At 50.6% G+C, this 17,704-nt stretch overlaps 8 protein-coding genes across 8 annotated transcripts; 2 read left to right on the plus strand and 6 right to left on the minus strand.

Annotated features, from left to right (window-relative positions):
• On the minus strand, positions 1 to 1,027 carry PPTG_12875 (hypothetical protein). Its single transcript, XM_008909589.1, has one exon. It carries the CDS (start codon positions 884 to 886, stop codon positions 245 to 247), a length of 642 nt encoding a protein of 213 aa, XP_008907837.1. The 5' UTR covers positions 887 to 1,027; the 3' UTR covers positions 1 to 244.
• A 2,218-nt stretch (positions 1,028 to 3,245) lies between these two features.
• On the minus strand, positions 3,246 to 4,209 carry PPTG_12876 (hypothetical protein; the record flags this gene model as incomplete). Its single annotated transcript, XM_008909590.1, has 1 exon — positions 3,246 to 4,209. One exon carries the CDS (start codon positions 4,207 to 4,209, stop codon positions 3,520 to 3,522), a length of 690 nt encoding a protein of 229 aa, XP_008907838.1. The 3' UTR covers positions 3,246 to 3,519.
• A 487-nt stretch (positions 4,210 to 4,696) lies between these two features.
• On the minus strand, positions 4,697 to 8,054 carry PPTG_12877 (hypothetical protein; the record flags this gene model as incomplete). The annotated part of the gene is made up of 2 exons (XM_008909591.1): positions 4,697 to 5,763; positions 5,829 to 8,054. 2 exons carry the CDS (start codon positions 8,052 to 8,054, stop codon positions 4,810 to 4,812), a joined length of 3,180 nt encoding a protein of 1,059 aa, XP_008907839.1. The 3' UTR covers positions 4,697 to 4,809.
• A 139-nt stretch (positions 8,055 to 8,193) lies between these two features.
• On the plus strand, positions 8,194 to 12,281 carry PPTG_12879 (hypothetical protein; the record flags this gene model as incomplete). Its single annotated transcript, XM_008909592.1, has 4 exons — positions 8,194 to 8,877; positions 8,937 to 9,185; positions 9,248 to 10,146; positions 10,217 to 12,281. 4 exons carry the CDS (start codon positions 8,194 to 8,196, stop codon positions 12,279 to 12,281), a joined length of 3,897 nt encoding a protein of 1,298 aa, XP_008907840.1.
• A 57-nt stretch (positions 12,282 to 12,338) lies between these two features.
• Positions 12,339 to 14,318, minus strand: PPTG_12878 (hypothetical protein; the record flags this gene model as incomplete). The annotated part of the gene is made up of 5 exons (XM_008909593.1): positions 12,339 to 12,619; positions 12,684 to 13,083; positions 13,158 to 13,275; positions 13,349 to 13,828; positions 13,891 to 14,318. 5 exons carry the CDS (start codon positions 14,316 to 14,318, stop codon positions 12,339 to 12,341), a joined length of 1,707 nt encoding a protein of 568 aa, XP_008907841.1.
• Positions 14,319 to 14,363: 45 nt separating this feature from the next.
• Positions 14,364 to 15,011, minus strand: PPTG_23281 (hypothetical protein; the record flags this gene model as incomplete). Its single annotated transcript, XM_008909594.1, has 2 exons — positions 14,364 to 14,946; positions 14,990 to 15,011. The coding sequence occupies 2 exons, from the start codon at positions 15,009 to 15,011 to the stop codon at positions 14,771 to 14,773; spliced, it is 198 nt and encodes a 65-aa protein (XP_008907842.1). The 3' UTR covers positions 14,364 to 14,770.
• Positions 15,012 to 15,128: 117 nt separating this feature from the next.
• On the plus strand, positions 15,129 to 16,193 carry PPTG_12880 (hypothetical protein). The gene has a single exon (XM_008909595.1). It carries the CDS (start codon positions 15,221 to 15,223, stop codon positions 15,902 to 15,904), a length of 684 nt encoding a protein of 227 aa, XP_008907843.1. The 5' UTR covers positions 15,129 to 15,220; the 3' UTR covers positions 15,905 to 16,193.
• PPTG_23282 (hypothetical protein) lies at positions 16,122 to 16,745 on the minus strand (the record flags this gene model as incomplete). The annotated part of the gene is made up of 1 exon (XM_008909596.1): positions 16,122 to 16,745. One exon carries the CDS (start codon positions 16,743 to 16,745, stop codon positions 16,359 to 16,361), a length of 387 nt encoding a protein of 128 aa, XP_008907844.1. The 3' UTR covers positions 16,122 to 16,358.
• Positions 16,746 to 17,704: the final 959 nt, after the last annotated feature.

Genomic DNA, 17,704 nt, shown 5'->3' on the forward strand with positions numbered 1-17,704 from the left:
CAAGTGACAGAGTGATTCATGTATGTAGCTCGTATTGATAGCGATATCCTACTTCGTATAATAAAGATCAAATAACTTACGGTATTCCCCTCTACGATCAGTGCAACAGCGGGGAGGCGGTTCTTCGATCGACGCCTGTCCGATGAGCAGCTATATGCAAAAATCCCAGGAGTGCATCCGTGGCATAGTTTTCTCTGGTCACAGTGCGCTGGTGACTTGCTTGGTTACATGGGGGGTTGCTCGCTTACACGTAGTTGACCGGGATCATGTGCGAACGGTTGAGAAATGGAGACACGCAGGCGGAGCGAGGTGATTCGACCTTGCACTGTTGCTGCTGCTGTCGACGCTGCTTCTTGGCCTCTTTCCGCTCAGCAATGTCCTCTACGAGTGTCCTCCGGCGCGAGGAGTTGATGATGTTGGCTTCCCGCGAGAACCGCAGGATCATGCCCTCGCTCACACCGGCGCTCTGCAGCAATCGCACGCGCTCCTCAGGTGTGAAGCGGTGTACGCCTTCCACACATTCGGCCATCTCGCCTACCTTCGTGGTCCACGTGAACTCGGGCTTATCGCTCAGACCGATCGACGGGCCGCCCTTGCCGGGCACCGAGCTGCCACCCAGTCCGACGCCAAACTCGTGAATGGTGATGGTGGACCAGCGCAGGCGCTTCTTCATCTTCTTAGGAGACTCCTCGCAGTCACGGTCACTGGCGACGGAAGGGCTACGCTGGCGCTTTCTGCGCCTCTCGGGCGAGGTAGGTGCAGCAGTGGAGGAGGAGGTGACCTCAGTTGGTGTGGAGCTCTTTGGTGCCGTCGAGGGCGATGAGAGCTGCTGGCTCATGGGAACGTCGGTCCCTTCGTATACGTCGACTACGTCCTTCGGTGCCATGGCTCTGATGTGAGGAGGAGGTAGATCTAGAGCGAGTTGAAGTAGTGGGGGCGCTGCCGCTGCTTGTTGTGCTTCGCTTTGGTGGTGGGTCCGCTCTTCGAGTTGTGCGTCGTCTCTGGCTGTTTTGACTCTGGTTTGTTTTGGGATGTGACCTGTATCTGGTGCGGCGGACGGTGGGCGGACGCATCCCGTTTCTGTGCACAAAACTCGATTGTTGCAAGCTGCGTTCACCGAGTGGATCGTCCCCTACTCGCGTCCGCCCTGGCGCCACCAACTAGGGCTCTTGGCGGGCAATTCTGGAGGCGAGCGACGACTGCATCCTCAAGTGCCAGCAATGAATGAAAACAGTGTAACATTGCTCTAATAAAGCTTTGCTCAACAGTGTTCGTTGTACCGACTTGTTCCTCGCTGTGGCCATCTTATTTGACATCGTGCGAGCTGTGCCACACTAAAGGGGTACATTGTACCAGTTCAAGTTCGCTGATCGTTTTTTTTTTTCTGTGGAGCCAGATGAAAGCCCTGTAAGGCAGTTTGGAGTGCGGACTTGCTGCTGCTGACACTGTGCAAGTCATCCGGACAGGGCAATCCGGAGGCGAACATCATTATTAATATTGCCACCTTTGAAAACATGGGGTGATATGATACACGCACTCTGTCCACTGAATTGATTGGCTCGACAACGGGCATTTCCACGAACTGTCTTTTTCGAGGTCCAATCGTTAGATCGGCGAGATACTGTTGGGCGGCATTCACCACACGCCTTTCGAGTGGTTAATTACACACACAAGCTAGCATCACATCGCTATCGTCCGCCACCCTGGACGCTGTATAGTGCATCGGAGTCGCGTTACTTCGTTTCTAGTCTTAGTCGGGGTCACTACAGACAAACTTTCATTCTACGCGCGGGTCAGAGTAATCTTCCCCACTACTTGAAACCAAAGTTAAATATTTCAAGTAAAAATACAATATAAATATATTTTGCATTTGCACCGACACGAACGAAATGCGTCCCATCGTCGTCAATCGTGTAGCGAATTTGGAAACTAGTAATAATAGCTGTACACGACTTTTACCTCTAGAAGTGACGCGAAGATAGCGATCAATCAAGTAGTACGCTTGCGCTGATGAAGTGCACGAAGATGCGACTACCGGTAGAAAAATCTATGCAGTACAAGTAATGTACAGTAGGAGCAATGTAGTACAAATTGTACAACGTATTTCAGTGACTCATTGGACAGAATATGATTTGCAAAACAGAGGTACCACCGAATGTACCTATTCTGAAGTGTTGTGCCTGAGACGTGCGCAAACTTGACTACTGTATGTGCTTGAAGTTTCAGTTTGACTTGAAGTGAGGGCCATCTAAACGCTTTGCTCTAAGTTAGAGTCTCTAACATCGCAGCTAGAACGAACTGGTGAAGGTAAAAAAAAATGTATTCGAGTGCTCTGCCTCTTAACTCATTCTCATCATTACGCTGCCATGTAGATGAATACCTCCATCCGTCTATTAGTGCTATTGATTTTGGCACCTATAGCAATAAAAATGCGGTATCCACGTCACTCGGTTGCACGTTGCTACTAGCAACGCCCACGAGGCGCAGGCAGAGAGCCCCGCAGCTTGATCACACCGCGAAACGCTCTCTCTCTCTTGAATAAGTCAGTGTACGCAGGGGGTACACAGGGGGTACGCACCGCGTAACGCAGGTCACGTCAATTATGAAGTGCAGGCGGTGCTTCTCTGCCAGTGGCGTTGAAATTGTAACTACGCGGCGTCTTTTGATCAATGTGGTGCTGCATGCAAATACAGCTCGTTGTTGGTGTGATGAAGATTCTTACTTTTCCCATCGCGTGCGAAAGCCAGCTCACAAGACCATCACCATGTGGCGGAGGAAAACGCTTGAAGCCGTTTCGGAGTGAAGAATTGAAGTACGAAAATGAAGAAGTGTGCCTGGATTTCCGCTTTGCTAGCAGGGTATCGGTCGAGCTGTACTCAGGCACGCAAAAGGCCTACCGCTTGGTCACTGGGCTGGGGACTGAGTGGGCCCAATGCTTCACCATTGGAGTCTGGTGAACCGTATAACAAGCTGGCGATGTGAAAAACCCAGCGTGATTGGCAATGGGCTAGCTAAACTGTTGAAGCTGCTTAACGATAACAACCGGAATATACAGGGCATGGGCACGCCTGTTGGCGGCCATCACGTCCTGCTTTCTCCATCACCCCATAAAACTCGTGCGTGAACATTGAGTCCTTTCAAGACTTTTGATTGATTTGAACTGTTGGTTGTCCGCAACGCCTGACAGGCGATGCACAACGTCGATGTCGACAACAAAATACTTCAACGACGTTGATCGAATGAAGAATAAGGCATCATTACATTAATGACTTCAGTAAAAAATGGTAGCGGAAGTTTGCCTCGGTGCCTGGACACTCGAGAGCACGGACATCTGCCCTAATACACTTGCTGTCCGAGCTCATTATCATCGTACCCTGTTTGTTGAACTTCCTCTCATTAACATTGTCTTTCGGCCAGCAGAGCGCCAGCGTCGTCGCAGCATTTCCGGTTCGTATATATGTCACTTCGAATAACTTAATTCCACTGCGGCCTGGAAGTTAGGCTCGCAACACGATCCAGCTACACGTAGTTGGCCGGGATCATTCGTGGTCGCCGCAAATAGACGGCGCACGGATGCTCTAGGGTGGCCTGGTCGGCGCTGCGCTTGCGAGATTGCTCCTTGCAGCCTTCCTCATCTTCATCCCCCTCCTCCTCCTCGGCCTCGTCGCAGTCGCTGTCCTCCCAGCTTGTTTTCGACCGGCGACGCGAACCCAAAATGATGTTGGTCTCCCGAGTGTGGCGCGTGATGATGCCATCCGGGATGCCGGCGGCCTGCAGCAGGCGGATGCGTTGGCTGGGCGTGAAGCGATGTAGACCCTCAGCGCGCTCGGCCATCTCACCTACTCGTGTTGTCCACGTAAACTCGGGCGGATCTGCGAGACCGATGGACGGGCCGCCCTTGTTCGACACGGTGCTGCCGCCCAATCCCACACCAAACTCGTGCACGGTTATGGTGGACCACCTCACGCACTTCTTGGGCTTCATGTCTAGCGATGATATGTGCCCGTTACAATCCATGTTGTCGTTCTGCGACTCAGTGTCAGCCGGCTCGGGCTTTTCACGTATGGTGTGGTCGCTGACGCTGCAGTTTGTCGTGAGAGCATCAGCGCCAGTAAGGTGATCATGTGCTGGTGTGCTGGTGTGCCTTGGTGTCGCACGTTGACAGTGGTTACGACTACCAGTTCGTGGTGCGCAGCTCGGAGAACTCATTTTGCTCGCCGGTCGGTGCTGCTGCTGTCAGTGCTGGTGGAACGGTGACTGTCGTTGGGCTTGTGTAGATGTGGACCGTCAAGCTTGCGTCCGCTAGTCGTCCACTCGGTCCGCCCGCTGGTGGCGCCAAGTCGCACTTAGGTGCGAGTTGGTGGCGGTAGTCAGTCGTACGTTTCGAAAAGGCGTGTGTTGGTGAACGAGATAGCTAGAGCGATGTGCAGTTTCGCTGCAGTCAATCGATAGAAGACGACGACCATCCTATCTACAACCAAAACGGTGTGTTTAACTGGTGGCGCCGACACTAGTGATAGAGTGAGGGGAGGCGAAAAGGTTACCACGTGTACAGATACTGCTGATCCAAGCCGAAAAAACGAAGTAAATCAACCTCCTGCTCCTGTATTAACTCTCGCAGGTGTATCCACTTGGCGGACGTAAGTACCATCCAAATGTCTCGACCACATGATGACCATGATATTAAATCTGCGCAACCCACTCGAAACCTGCACCAGATAGAGCGCCTTATTCACTCTGTCACGTTGAAGCTGTGCCGCCAAAGCTCTGCAGCAGTACTAAATCTTCAATTATATTTTTTGTAGATCTTCATGCTGCTATCTTTCCGTCTGCGTCGTTCTTGTAGTTTTGGAAGGCACCTCGGATCAGCTCCAACTGCTCGGCTAATTTCTCGTCCTCCTTCTCTGCTGCAATAGAGTATTGCGGGCTTTTAGTGAATGCAGCATTCAGTGTTGTCGGGAGAGATGAAGTTTTGGAGGAAGGTGGATCTGACGTTGGTGGTTTCCATTTTGGTGTAGCCATCTCAACGTGTAAATTATCCCGATGCTTATCTGGAGATACTCGATGGGGATTCATTTTGGAGGAACTGGCCACGATGTTACATCCTCTGGAGTCGATAGGTGAATTTCGTTCATGGCTCCTGCTGCAAGTTGAAATGTATTCTTCCAATACTGCTGGGAAAAGCTGAAGCAATCGGAGGGTGTCACCATTCTGGAATTCTGTCTCGAATAGATTGAGGTGGTCCTGGAGACTGCGATCGGTAGCTGCTACTGGTCTTAAGAAGGTCATGTACTGCTTGACTAACCTCATGAACCGACTACAGAAAGCTGAATTCTGTATTGCCAGCGTCTTGACCTGGTCGGCTTGTACTCGCTGAGAGGTTTCCATCTCTACAAGCTGCGATTCAAGCTGCTGGTTGCATTCGTTCTGCTGTTCAGCGAAGATGGCTGCATCCTCCAGAGTCTGCTCCAACTGCTGAGCATATCGTTTCTGCTCTTCGATCGTCGCTTGTTGGTCTTCCAGTCGCTGAGAAAGCCTCGCGATTGTTTCTAGTTGAACCGAGTACGCCATCTCTACATCCGATAGTCGATCATTTTCAGCTGAGAGATCGCGGATCAACGCCTGTTTCGCTTGTAAAACTTCGTGTTGATGCGTTGCGTGCTCTTCAAGCGCATGGAAAGCTTCACATTCGGCCTGAGCACTACAGAGCTGCTCGTGAAGTGTGTCTAATTGTACCACATAAGCGTCAACTTCCGAGGCATGCTAGCAACACAAGTTAATACTTGTTAGTGTATGAAATAATAAGCATTATATTCTTCCTCTCGCACCTCTGCCAACTCCTCTCGATAGTCTCGAATCTCGTCGTGACGCTTCTCCATCTCGTTCTGGCACATTTTTGCTGTTGCATCGAGCGTCGCACACGCCTCAACGAGATTTATGCGTTCTCTCGTCCATGATGCAAGAGCACGATTCACCTCTTCCAATACACGTTCTCCAATTGTTGCAACGCGAGTTACAATTTCGGTAAAAGAAGAGCATAGCGTTGTGCTCTGCTTTGATCCACTATCCGTTGCGAGAGTGTTCAGCGCTTGACAACATATTTCTAACTCCCGGAGCACACATTGGTCTAGTAGAAATGAGTGCTCATCTGCGCCTGCATCTTCAATCACGGCTACAGGAGAGGTCTCGGGTGATATCATTATCAATACAGTGGATAGAGCTGCCTCCATCTCTGTCACAGTCTCCTCCATTTGATGATACTTCTCTTCCTTTGCAGTGATCTCTTGTTGCCGGTCATTACTCTCTTGTTCTTGTCCTCGCAATTGTTGCTGTATTTCCGCAACTGCGTCCTCCAAACGATTCTTCTCCTGCTCTAAAGCCGTACATTGAGCTTGGATGCGTTGTGTACGTTGTTCCGCAGCGTCAACCTCCTGCTTTAAGGCAGTTGCTTGTTCATCCGATGATCGTGTTGCCTCTTCTAATTCGTTTTTAGTTAGCGCTTCCTTCTCCTTGCAAGACTCTAGCTCTGCTTCAAGTCGCTCTATTTTGTCACGAGATTTCTTCACTTTACCCACATATTTGTCCACCGACCCGAGCAGTTCTTCTTGTAGCGCATTCATTTCATCAAGGTGGCTCTGCTTCTTACAGGATTCCTCTCTCAAATTTGCAACTTGTTGCTGTGTTTCCTCATACTTCGATGTGATTTCACTTAGCTGCTCCTGAAGCGTTTTGATGTTTCGTGTAGCATCGTCAAGCTTGGTTTCTGCTAAGTTCTGTGTTTTCAACGCTGCTACTAAGCGATTTTGTAGAGCTTCTTCTGTGCGCTGAGCATCGATCGAAACGCTTTGAAGCTGATTGAGTTGACGTTCTTTTTCTATTAGCTGCTGTTCCATTTCACTAATTTGGTCAAGAAACTCAGACTCTCGTTCGTGGAATCGATTTGTCATTTCTTCTCGTTCATTCAGGGTAGAAGCGAGAATATTTCTCGTTTCAGCATGTTGTTGTTGCTCCTGTTCAAGCTGCTGCTGGACAGATCCAGCTAGAATTGACTTTTCTTGGACATCCTTCTCCTGTTCGTAGATGGTATGACGCAGCTCAGCAAGGACAATCAGTAGCTCCTCGTGACCGGTTATCTCAAAGTCTGTAGCTTTAAGGTGAACTGCTTCTTCAAGGACTCGAATATATGCTCGCTGCTCGTTCAAAACTGCTAGGAAGTCACAGTCCTCTCCTTGGTTTGCGTTTTTGTCAGAGGGGAATAGCTTTTCCATCCGATCGTTTTGAAACACTTGCAGCTCCACCAATGCCTTCTCAATACGTTTGGCTGCAAGATGATATTTCTTCTTCTCGTGTTCAACTTCTTTTAGTTTGCGGTCCAGTTCTTCTCGCTTTTGTCCAAGTGACGAACCTGTACAAGGTGTACCGATCATCATCTGCGTAGCTCGCTTCTGCTGCTCCTGAGCTGCAGTCCTTGAACTTTTTGATGTTTTTGAGCTGCCATCGATCGATTTCCTGCGATTCTCTCGAAGTTTGTCAAGTTGCAATTTATGTTCTTCAATCTGCTGCTTGTACGCGTCAATCTGAAGGTTTCGTTTCTCTAACTCTTCATACACGTGGGTCAACTCCATAGCCTGTTGACGGAGTTTCTTGGACAATGTGTCGATAGGATGCACGCGAGGCGTTGGTTTATCCGTATTTTGCTTTCCTGCTTCGTCGTTATTGGACACTGGAGATTGAGCTTTCAAACTCGCAGTCTTCGATTTGGCGGAACTAGTCGGTATTCCTTTCCCTGAAGACGAATGTGACGTCGACATTGAGGTTCTAGCTGTCATCGATCGACGTAAACGAGGACTTGGATGATAGGGAGGCGGCGGTGGAGGTGGTGACAAAGCTTGGTTGTCGACTTCACTTGACCCTCTGCGAGACGTAACGAAAGCATTGTCGTTCATTTCTCCATCCTGCAATGAACTGTCGGTTGGTGTACTGGGTGGTCGAAGCATTTGAGCACTGAAAGCTCCGCGAGGTGGCACTGCTCGCTTTCGACCTCCAGGTTTCATCGGCGGAGATGGTTGACGCATTCCATGCGCTTTCTCCATTTTCAACCAGTTCGTTTCACCCACTTCCAGCAATTGGAACGGACGCCATCGGACGTTTCCAATTGCGGATCTTGACACTTCAGGCGGCCACCATTAGAGCATGAAGGAGTCTATGGAGGGAGCCTGGACTGCAACACAAGTGCGAGCAATGGCAGCCACGGGTCTCGCATCTTCTCATCTGCAGCCATTTGTCCGACTTCTTTACAATGATCCGAGGCGAGTGAGTGGAGACAGAAGGAGGTCACGAACCATTTTAGTGGAAAGTCGAGATACAGACGACGTGGTCTGCCGCCGACAACGTGAACGGAACGGGAAGTACACTGTGGTTTGGAAGGACGTTGGTGATTGCGAAGCGTTTAATGTCCATTCGGTGGTGGACTGGGTCGAATTGCAGTTGTGGAATCACTTTGACAATGGCTTTGACGTTTTCCTGGGTAAAGCTTCAGTATCATTGCACCAGCTACACGAGCAAGCTATGGCGAATGAGAACAAGTCGCGGGATGCGTTGAGTACAGGTGCCTTGTGGTTCCCACTTCAAACTTCTGAAACAAACGGACTGGCGTCACGTTTAAGTCTTGAGATTGAATGTGTCTTCACTTTAGATCCCAAAGTCCTTCACATTCGTGAGGCAATCAGCAAGAACAGAGAGAATGCGAGTGCTAAAGCGAGTGACGAGGATAATGGCTTGAGTATTGTCGACCCTGCGTTCGCGTTCACGCAGCCATTTCTCCCTGTGGACTGGGCGTCGATAGCATCTACAAGCGTCAGACATCTCTTCTTTCATGTAAGTGAGCTCCACTGCGAAAATGATAAATGCTTACTCAGTGCATTACCTTTATCCAGTCAGATATTGAGCGTCTTGCCAATTTTCGAGAGCTCGTGCTGTACGGTGACCTCGAAAAAGAACTGGACGAAGATGAAGGTCTACAAATCCACAACGACCACCTCACAGCGTTCAACTTGTGTCAGTTCTCGGCACAATATCTTGACCATTGTGTGGAGACGTTATCCCAGCGGCTAGAAGGGTATAGCGATGACTATCGTGCCCTGGTCGATACCAAAGCACGATTGACGAGGAAAAACAAAGCATTGGTACGTCATGCCTTCCTCTGATCTTTATCGATCTTGACTGGAACTTGGCTGTGTCTTCGTAGAAAGCTCAGCGAAAACGCTTGCAGAAGGAGCATGACGACTTGGATCTTCTAATCACGACGTACCAGCGTGTCCTGGAGAAGAACGGAGACACAAAAGTACCCAGTGATCCGCTGAGTCAGCCCAACTCACCTTGTGCTAAGTCTCCACCAGTAAGTCCACCGCTTTCCCCCACAGGATCAATCTCGGCAAAGAAACCAGTTTTCCTCAAAACGTGGGAAGAACGGGAGCGCGAACGTCGAATGGAAAAGGAGATTTCCAAAGCGCAGCGTATCGAGGAAGAGAAGCAACGAATCATCCAGCGCGTCTTGGAACGACAACAACGAGAGGAATACGACGCTCTCTTCTCGAAATTCACGGAGAATCGGAAGCAGCGTGCAGCACAACGGATCCAAGCGTTCTTCCGCGATATCAGAAGTGCCCTTGATGCTCGACAACAGGCAGCGGAGAATCGTGGGGCAACGTGTATTCAGGCTGCGTGGAAGCGGTTTGTACACTTGAAGGAGTATCCACGTCGGCTTGAAGCTCGGAAACAGGAGGTCGAAATGCTGCTGATGGTACAGAGCGAGCGGGAGATGCGACAGTGGATGGATGACATGGAGAAGAAACGTGAAGAAGATGCAGCACGTGCCATGTCGCCTCCGGAGTCCATTAAAAGCAACGAGGCAGATGATGACCTCTCACCATCCGCATCGCCTTCGAAGCAGGTCGTCGATGCACTTGTAGCCACTTGGCGTAAACTCCATCGCGTGTTTGTACTGGCGCATCAATCCAAGGGTATCGACTACCAAGCACTCTTTGATGAGATCGATCTCCAGAAAGACGATGTAATCGATCGCGCTGAGTTGAGACTTGGTGCTCGAAGCTTCGGGGTGCGACTTGACCGTAAAATCACCCGAGCGTACGTCACGTCATAGAACCGGCGATAGCTGTGTAAACTTACCGGTACTTACGCTTTGTTGTGATTGCAGACTAATCACGTTAATCCGGACAAAATGCGGGGTACCATCAAAGCCTCTTCTCATGACGTTCGACCAGTTCATGACAGGGTTCGAGTTGATGACTCAGATTGAGGCGTCGCCTGGTAATCTCTACACTTCGAACCTTGAGCACTCCGTTGCTGACAACATCGAAGAAATCAAGCTGAACGACGTAGCTGAGGGGAATCCAATCAACGACGCGAGCCAAGACAAAGAAGAAGACTTGGTCATGGCTGTTCGGGCGTTTAGAGCAGCAGTTTACGATTCAGCAACAAGATTCTTGGCAGCGCAGGGTAAGCCTCCAACCGACTACAAGGCATTCCGAGATGCTCTGGCGCACGTATTCTCTCGATTCGACGCGGATAGGAATGGACAACTTGACGTGGACGAGCTAGTAGCGTGCATGTCATCCTTCAATCTTCAACTCAGCAACGAGAAGATCTCATTGTTGCGCGAATTGTTTGTTGGGGATCGTGACAGTGATAAAGTGGGAGTCGCCGAGTTCATTTCCTTTGTGTTAGCACACTCGTCGTCATCTGACGAAGACGAACTTGGTCTTCTGGGACATCGAATTCGAGAAACGATCATGATCCGCGTTCGAGAAGCTCAAGCTCAGACTGAAAGTGTCGAAGCAGCTGTCCGTCTTGTATTTGGAGCAGCGTACAAGCGTCAGGATCAGCAGAAAAGCTCAATTCGTGACTTCATGCGTGCTATGAACCGACTGCGCCTTGGTGTCACACCTGCTCAGCTTGCTCGCCTAGTTGTTCGACTGGATCGTGACGGGGATCGGTCGATATCATTCGACGAACTGCTCATTTGGCTGAGAATACGCTCTAAACCAACTCTTGATGACGACATACTGGCCTACTCCGAGCGGTCAACGGGTCTCCAGTTAGCGATAGAAAAGGCTAAGGAAGTTCGAGTTCTACTGGACAAGCTCGCTTCTCTTGCATCACCGACGGCCGAGAGCAAGACGTCCAACTTGACGGCTTTGTTCTACCAGATCGACCGCAATAATAGCGGCAAAATCAACCAAGAGGAGCTGCAAATGTTCCTCCGTAGTCAAGACCTCTTGTCTATCGTCGGAGAGGAGGTTCTGACCCAATTGTGTGGTCTTCCAACCATGCCACAGCATCCTGCTGCTGTTGTTGCGCAAGAGATGATGATTCTTCTGGACTTGAACGCCAATGGTGTCACGACGCTGAAAGAATGGCTGACATTTGCCCAGCATGACATCGCCCAAGGTGTCGATGACCCCGTGGTGATCGATGCTATGCGTAAGACCCTACGGGAATCGGAAAACAATGACCCGGAGCGCCTGGTACTCTGGTTCAGTGAATTACCTGGCGCTCTTCAAGCTGCTACCACTCGCCAAGGAGAACCAGCCCAGATGAAAATACGCGTGGCTGAGTTTAAGACCGCGATGCGTGCGAAGTTGGGCGGTGCGCGTTCAATCTCCCTGCAGACGCTTGATCGGGTCGTGGGGAGTCTTGACAAAGACAGCAGCGGGTGGGTCACGACCAGCGAATTGTGCGCGTGGGCATTTCCGTCTCGAGATCTTGAAGAGCTTCTTCGTCTTGTAATCAAATGCTGGCAAGGTGAACACCAGCAGTCCAGTAGGAGAGACTTGGCTACCAACTTGTTCGCGCGCTTTGATGTGGATGGCAATGGAACTCTAGCGGTGCGTGAGTTACGTCAAGGGTTTGAGACGTTCGGATTGGTCTTATCCGAATACGAGACGCAGGTTTTGCTGATTGCCTTCGACTTGGATGGAGATGGCTGCTGGGGCAAATCGGACTTCCTCACGTTCGTCAACAAACTGTTGCCTATAGAATCAGCCGACGATCCAGCTCAACACACAGTAGAAACGTCAGATAGCCCGTCAGCACACGAATCTCCCCGCAATGGCGATAACATCCCAGCTGATGGAGCGTACAGAGAAGGCGATCAGCTGCTCGAACCGGAGTCGTCAAACGGCCTATCATCAGCGTATTCAGACGAGGGAGAAGATAGTGTGCGCCCCATTGACTACAGCGAAGACTTTGCTGAAGACTAGAGTGGCAGGAAAATATATAAAGTGACAGTCAGTATCCAATGATAGGCGTGTACCTGTCTATAAGAGTCTGGTGCTCTCTTCAGCGGGTGAATCCTGGCTCGTGGACTCAGCGTTTGCTTTTTGCGAGATGGTGTGATGTTCGCATCCTTGAACAACGTGAATGAATCCATAGAACACAAACGTTGGCAGCCCCAGAAACAATAACGCAACTGTGTAGTTGCCGTCGAAATACACTTGAGTCCACGGATTGATGACATAATTCAGCAGCCCGAAGGAAAACGAGACCGTGGCGAGGAAGGCTTGGAGAGTGCCGTATAGCTCAGCTGGAAAGCACATGACTACCGAATATTAGGTAATCGTGAGAAATAGCCCAACAAAAGAGAGAACAATTCATCTACGTACTGATGTAGGCGAATTGCAGTGCATATAGACACGTCTGAGCCATCGCGTAGACGAAGAACATGACGAGTTGGACTCGGAGTGAGGGTACCAGCAGGAGTGCGATGAAAAGCTGCACCAAAGCGATGCAGGCCAGGAAGATCACTTTAAAGCCGTAGTGATCGATAACGTACCCGACAATTGGGGAATACCAAAAGGTACCATTCACAAGAATGGGATAGAGGACATTCGTGTACAGTGACGCAGCACTGGTGTCGTCACCAGCGAGGTTGACCAGCATGCTCGGAATCGCACCGCCCGCGAACGCGAAAATGAGTGAAACCCAGCCGAACAGAAGAGCAAAGAACCACAAATCTTGACGTTTAAGCTCTTCACGCATTCCACCCACCAAGCCAATAGGAGTCTATATGTATAACCAACACATACCGTTAGCAAAAAAAAAAGTGATAGCTGGAGCTCCGTACTCAGGAGCCTTACATTGATGCGAGGTATGTCAAAATGACAAAGAGGAACAGCGAGAAAGTCGTTAGGCTTCGTGATATTGTTGGTCGGGAACAGTAGGAAGCCGATAAACGCACATACAGTCACTAAAATGCTGTCCTCAATGAACACCATGAATAAACATACTACCACAGCAACCATGGAAAGAACAGCATTCTCAGCCTTACCCATACACTTGGAAGAACATTGATCGTGTGATATCATGCACCCCCAGTAGCATGTACACATACCCCGAACAGTTGAATAAACTGGACAATGTACTGCATACAACGCCCTGCACTTCATATAGCTGCAAGATCTGGAACGCTGCCAAGTACGCCCCCATTCCTCCAGCCCCCACTAGTGAATACCCTGTAATAATCCATGCGCCACTGCCATTGTGCGAATCTCCAAAGGCCAGAGCCAAATTCCCCATTGCTGACAGTGTGAGTCCCAACATGATGGTGATCCGAGGTCCCACCACGTCAAGAAACACGCCAAAAAAGGCGTTAGCTGCACTGAGGCAAAGGAAACCCGTCGAGAAGACGAACTGCAGTCGAACTTCCTGAGCGGCACACAATGCGCCACTATCATTCTCTTGTTCCTCTAGCATACACAGCTCCACCCATTGTTTCTCTCTCACCAATGTCGAGTACACTGGGCCAAATCTGTCAACACTCAATTATCAGCAACCAACACTCTGTAGTGCAAATAATCTCAACAAACCCACCCAAGAATGAGTCCACCGGATGTAAAGAGCACGATGAAGGCCGAAACCATGAACATAGTTTCCTTGGAGAGCTGCCAACGGGTCGTTTCCTGCTCTTCTTGTTCTACTTTCACTATTTCAACTTCTTCATCCAATGGAGATGAATTGGCGGCAGCTGCAGCGTCCGTTCGCTCTGCGTGTTCGTCCACTAGACTATGGGCTTCGACGTACGCCAGGAGCAGAGAGATGTCGCTGGTGCTCTCCACTAACGTCCCTGCTGGTCGGTGGATGCTCGCTGAGTGCGCACTGTGATGCAGAGGGGACACGTCGTTAGTGGAACTGCGTCGTCGCAGCTCGGTAGTGGAGGCACGACGAGCACGTGGGCCTCCCAGCTCCCACAGCGCGCGATCCTGCAGCATCTGCAGCGCGATGTAGCGCTGCGTCGGCATGGTGCAAAATGCGGAATGGAGGGCGCTCTATTTGAAGCGGAAACCTTGGCGATCGTAACGAACAGATTTAATATTGAAGGCCATAACTCACACATTGAAAGTAATATCCGTCACGTTATAATCCGTCCACACAGTGGATACACCTGCGACAATTTATACGAAACAAGTAATGCTGTCGGGAGTTGAACGATGAGAACGACGTCAGATCAAGTGCAGGGTGAATCGATCTCAACGGGCAGATACTCGCTCATACGGCGGTGGATGCCAGTAGCTGCTGGAAGAAGTTATCGTTTTGATGAGCTCTTCATTTCGCCTCGCTGCATCGTTGATGTCGAGTTCAGCGCGTCATCGATCGTCCGGTGGCGGTAGCCGGATGTAGCCGTTTGCTCGGATATCGAATCTCGTAGGGAGATGACGAGGCTATTGAATATGGCAGGCAGAAGAAAGGCACGTCACTCGATGGTGAGCAGAGCTGAGGTGAATGTTATGCCGCCGCCGCCACCAGGCTGCATATTGTCGCTAGCTTTCTTGTTCCTGTTGGTTTTGACTGCAGGCGTCCTCTTTGGTGTCGCCTCAACCTTGGTATGCGTGTTTCTGCTGAAATTCTGCGTATTGATTCGCGACGTCTCTGCGACAGTCGGGTCGGTATCAGAAGCTTCTGGCTTGCGCACCCGTTCGTCTTCCTTCCACCATACCGGCTGACAAACGGCAGGCTAGCACCACCGAACTCGCACCTAAGCGCCACAGCTAGTGGACCAATGGCGGACTGAGCGGACGAACAGCGGACGCAAATAATATTTGAGAGCCTTTCGTGGAGGCCGGGCGGTCCACATCTCAAACGACAGTCACCTCATTCCGCCATTCCAGCACCGACAGCAGCAGCAGTATCGACCAGCGAGCAAATGAGTTCTCCGAGCTGCGCACCGCGAACTGGCAGTGGTGGCCTCTGTCACCATGCGAAAACGGAGCATACTAGCACAATAGCAGCGAACGACCATCATACCGGTGCTATACTCCCATCTTGCTGCCGCGACCACGCCATGGCTGAGGAGCCCGAGCCCACCTGCACTGACCCACACCATGACACTAAGTACTGCGATGACCAAAAGTCAGCGACAATGGTGAAGGCCAAGAAGTGCGTGAGGTGGTCCACCATAACCGTGCACGAGTTTGGTGTGGGATTGGGCGGCAGCGCCGTGTCGAACAAGGGCGGCCCGTCCATCGGTCTCGCAGATCCGCCCGAGTTTACGTGGACAACGCGAGTAGGTGAGATGGCCGAGCGCGCTGAGGGTCTGCATCGCTTCACGCCCAGCCAACGCATCCGCCTGCTGCAGGCCGCCGGCATCCCGGATGGCATCATCACGCGCCACGCTCGGGAGACCAACATCATTTTGGGTTCGCGTCGCCGGTCGAAAACAAGCTGGGAGGACAGCGACTGCGACGAGGCCGAGGAGGAGGAGGGGGATGAAGATGAGGAAGGCTGCAAGGAGCAATCTCGCAAGCGCAGCGCCGACCAGGCCACCCTAGAGCATCCGTGCGCCGTCTATTTGCGGCGACCACGAATGATCCCGGTCAACTACGTGTAGCTGGATCGTGTTGCGAGCCGAGCTTCATGTGACCTCTATCGTCCCCCCAAGGTGGTGTGTTTTGACGTGGCAGGGGCTTTAAGTTATTCGAGATGACATGTATACTGGATACTCTACGACCGCGTTGGTGCTCTGAGCTGAAAGACAATAATTAACTGTCAGGCACATAGGGGATTGACGGCAATGAGCGTGGTTAGCACGTGTCCACGCTCCACATTGCACAGACACTAAGGCGCACTTCCGTCACCAATTTTATTCAATTGATATATGCAAGGAAACTGTGAAGCTCATTGTGTTTCCTCCTCTTTTTCAACTCCATCCCAGTACACAAGGCATTTGTGGCTATATCGACGCTGAGGAACAACCTCCATTCTAAGGCATTAATGGCTAACTACAAGCTTAAGAATGGTGTTGAGACAGGAGGATAGACTGTGTTGGTTTTCCAATAGCCATGTCATGCCAGTGGTGGTGGTGGTCTTCTGGCACTTCTCCACAAGTATCTACTAGTGGACAGAACTTCTCTCCTCGAAATGTCTTTGAGTCTCCGCACTATTCCGATCCTCGCCTCCATGGCTTGATCATCCGGTGCTGCCGTGCAATGGTACGAAGCTTCAGTCGATGCGTCTTCGGTGCGATCGTCCGCTGCAGCCTGCAGGGCATCGAAGCAGACAGACGCGACGCCAAGCGGAGACTTTCGCCTAGTCGTACCGCCGCTGCTGTGATGTGACGTACGAAGTGTGGTCCACACTTCAAGCTTTGCTGAGAGCAGTGGTGCATGCGCAGCTCTGGCCTTCATAGCGGAGGCCTTTGCCTGTCTGGATAGTGCTTGAAAAGATGTCATGGTGGTGCAGCTTGGGCCCAGACATGCTGCCTCTTGCCTCCCTTTATCCTCCACTCTGAAACGGCTTCAAGCGTTTCCCCCACATGGTGACCGTGATGGTCAAACACTCGGATGGTAAGGGTGGTGGTTACGAGCTGCACCGGGCATGCGATGGGAATCACCGTGCACTTAGCACACGTTGGTGAACAGTACTTGGCGCAGCGCGAACGCTTCGTCACCAGCCACTTACTATTTCGTCCACGTTTAACAGCCATTTTTTTTAAAATAATTACCGGCAGAGAAGCACTATAGAAGTATCATGTAGTCTCGATTAGATTAGTCAGTCAAGAATACATGGCATCTCGAAATTTGTGCTGTATTTCTTTGTTGGTGCTGATCTTCCATCAATCGTACACTTACAAACGCTAGTATTGCACACGTCGCATGTTTTGGGAGCCATTCAACAGGCGTACCCATGTCCATGTACCCTGCAGGTACACTCCCTTACACAGTTTTGAGCATACATGTATGAGAATCTGCCTGCAGCATGTAGCTGCGATTTGTTGAGAGTCACCCAGTCTGGGTGACTCAGGGACTTCACAGCAACGACGCAGGTTTTACAACTCGCGAGTTCAACAAGCGGCAGTAACAAAATCTCACACGTACAAATCATGTCTGGAAATTTATCTGATCAGCTGGACGTAATATTTGGCCAGTTAATTATGAATAGGGCTTGATGGGGTCTCAATGTATATGAGTAGCATGCTTTAATAAATATACCTACGTAGCATTATTCGAAATATAGCAAGAAATTCGCAGAGGAAGGAATTCGATGAGCTCTCTCTCTCTCTCTCCAGATCTCCAGATAACGTGCTACACCCGGCGCCATCGTGCGCGTTTCATCTCTATGTGCGCGCTGGGTATCATAACTCAAGTGCTACAATTCTCAGTAACTTGATACACCTTGACAAAAAAAACTA

Source organism: Phytophthora parasitica (genome assembly GCF_000247585.1).
Source record: "Phytophthora parasitica INRA-310 unplaced genomic scaffold supercont2.34, whole genome shotgun sequence".
NCBI classification, from domain to species: Eukaryota; Oomycota; class Peronosporomycetes; order Peronosporales; family Peronosporaceae; genus Phytophthora; species Phytophthora nicotianae.

What these genes read in the sequence shown, in the direction of transcription:
- PPTG_12875 (XM_008909589.1), bottom strand. Translation starts at nt 886, where the DNA reads ATGGCACCGAAGGACGTAGTCGACGTATACGAAGGGACCGACGTTCCC.
- PPTG_12880 (XM_008909595.1), top strand. Translation starts at nt 15,221, where the DNA reads ATGAGTTCTCCGAGCTGCGCACCGCGAACTGGCAGTGGTGGCCTCTGT.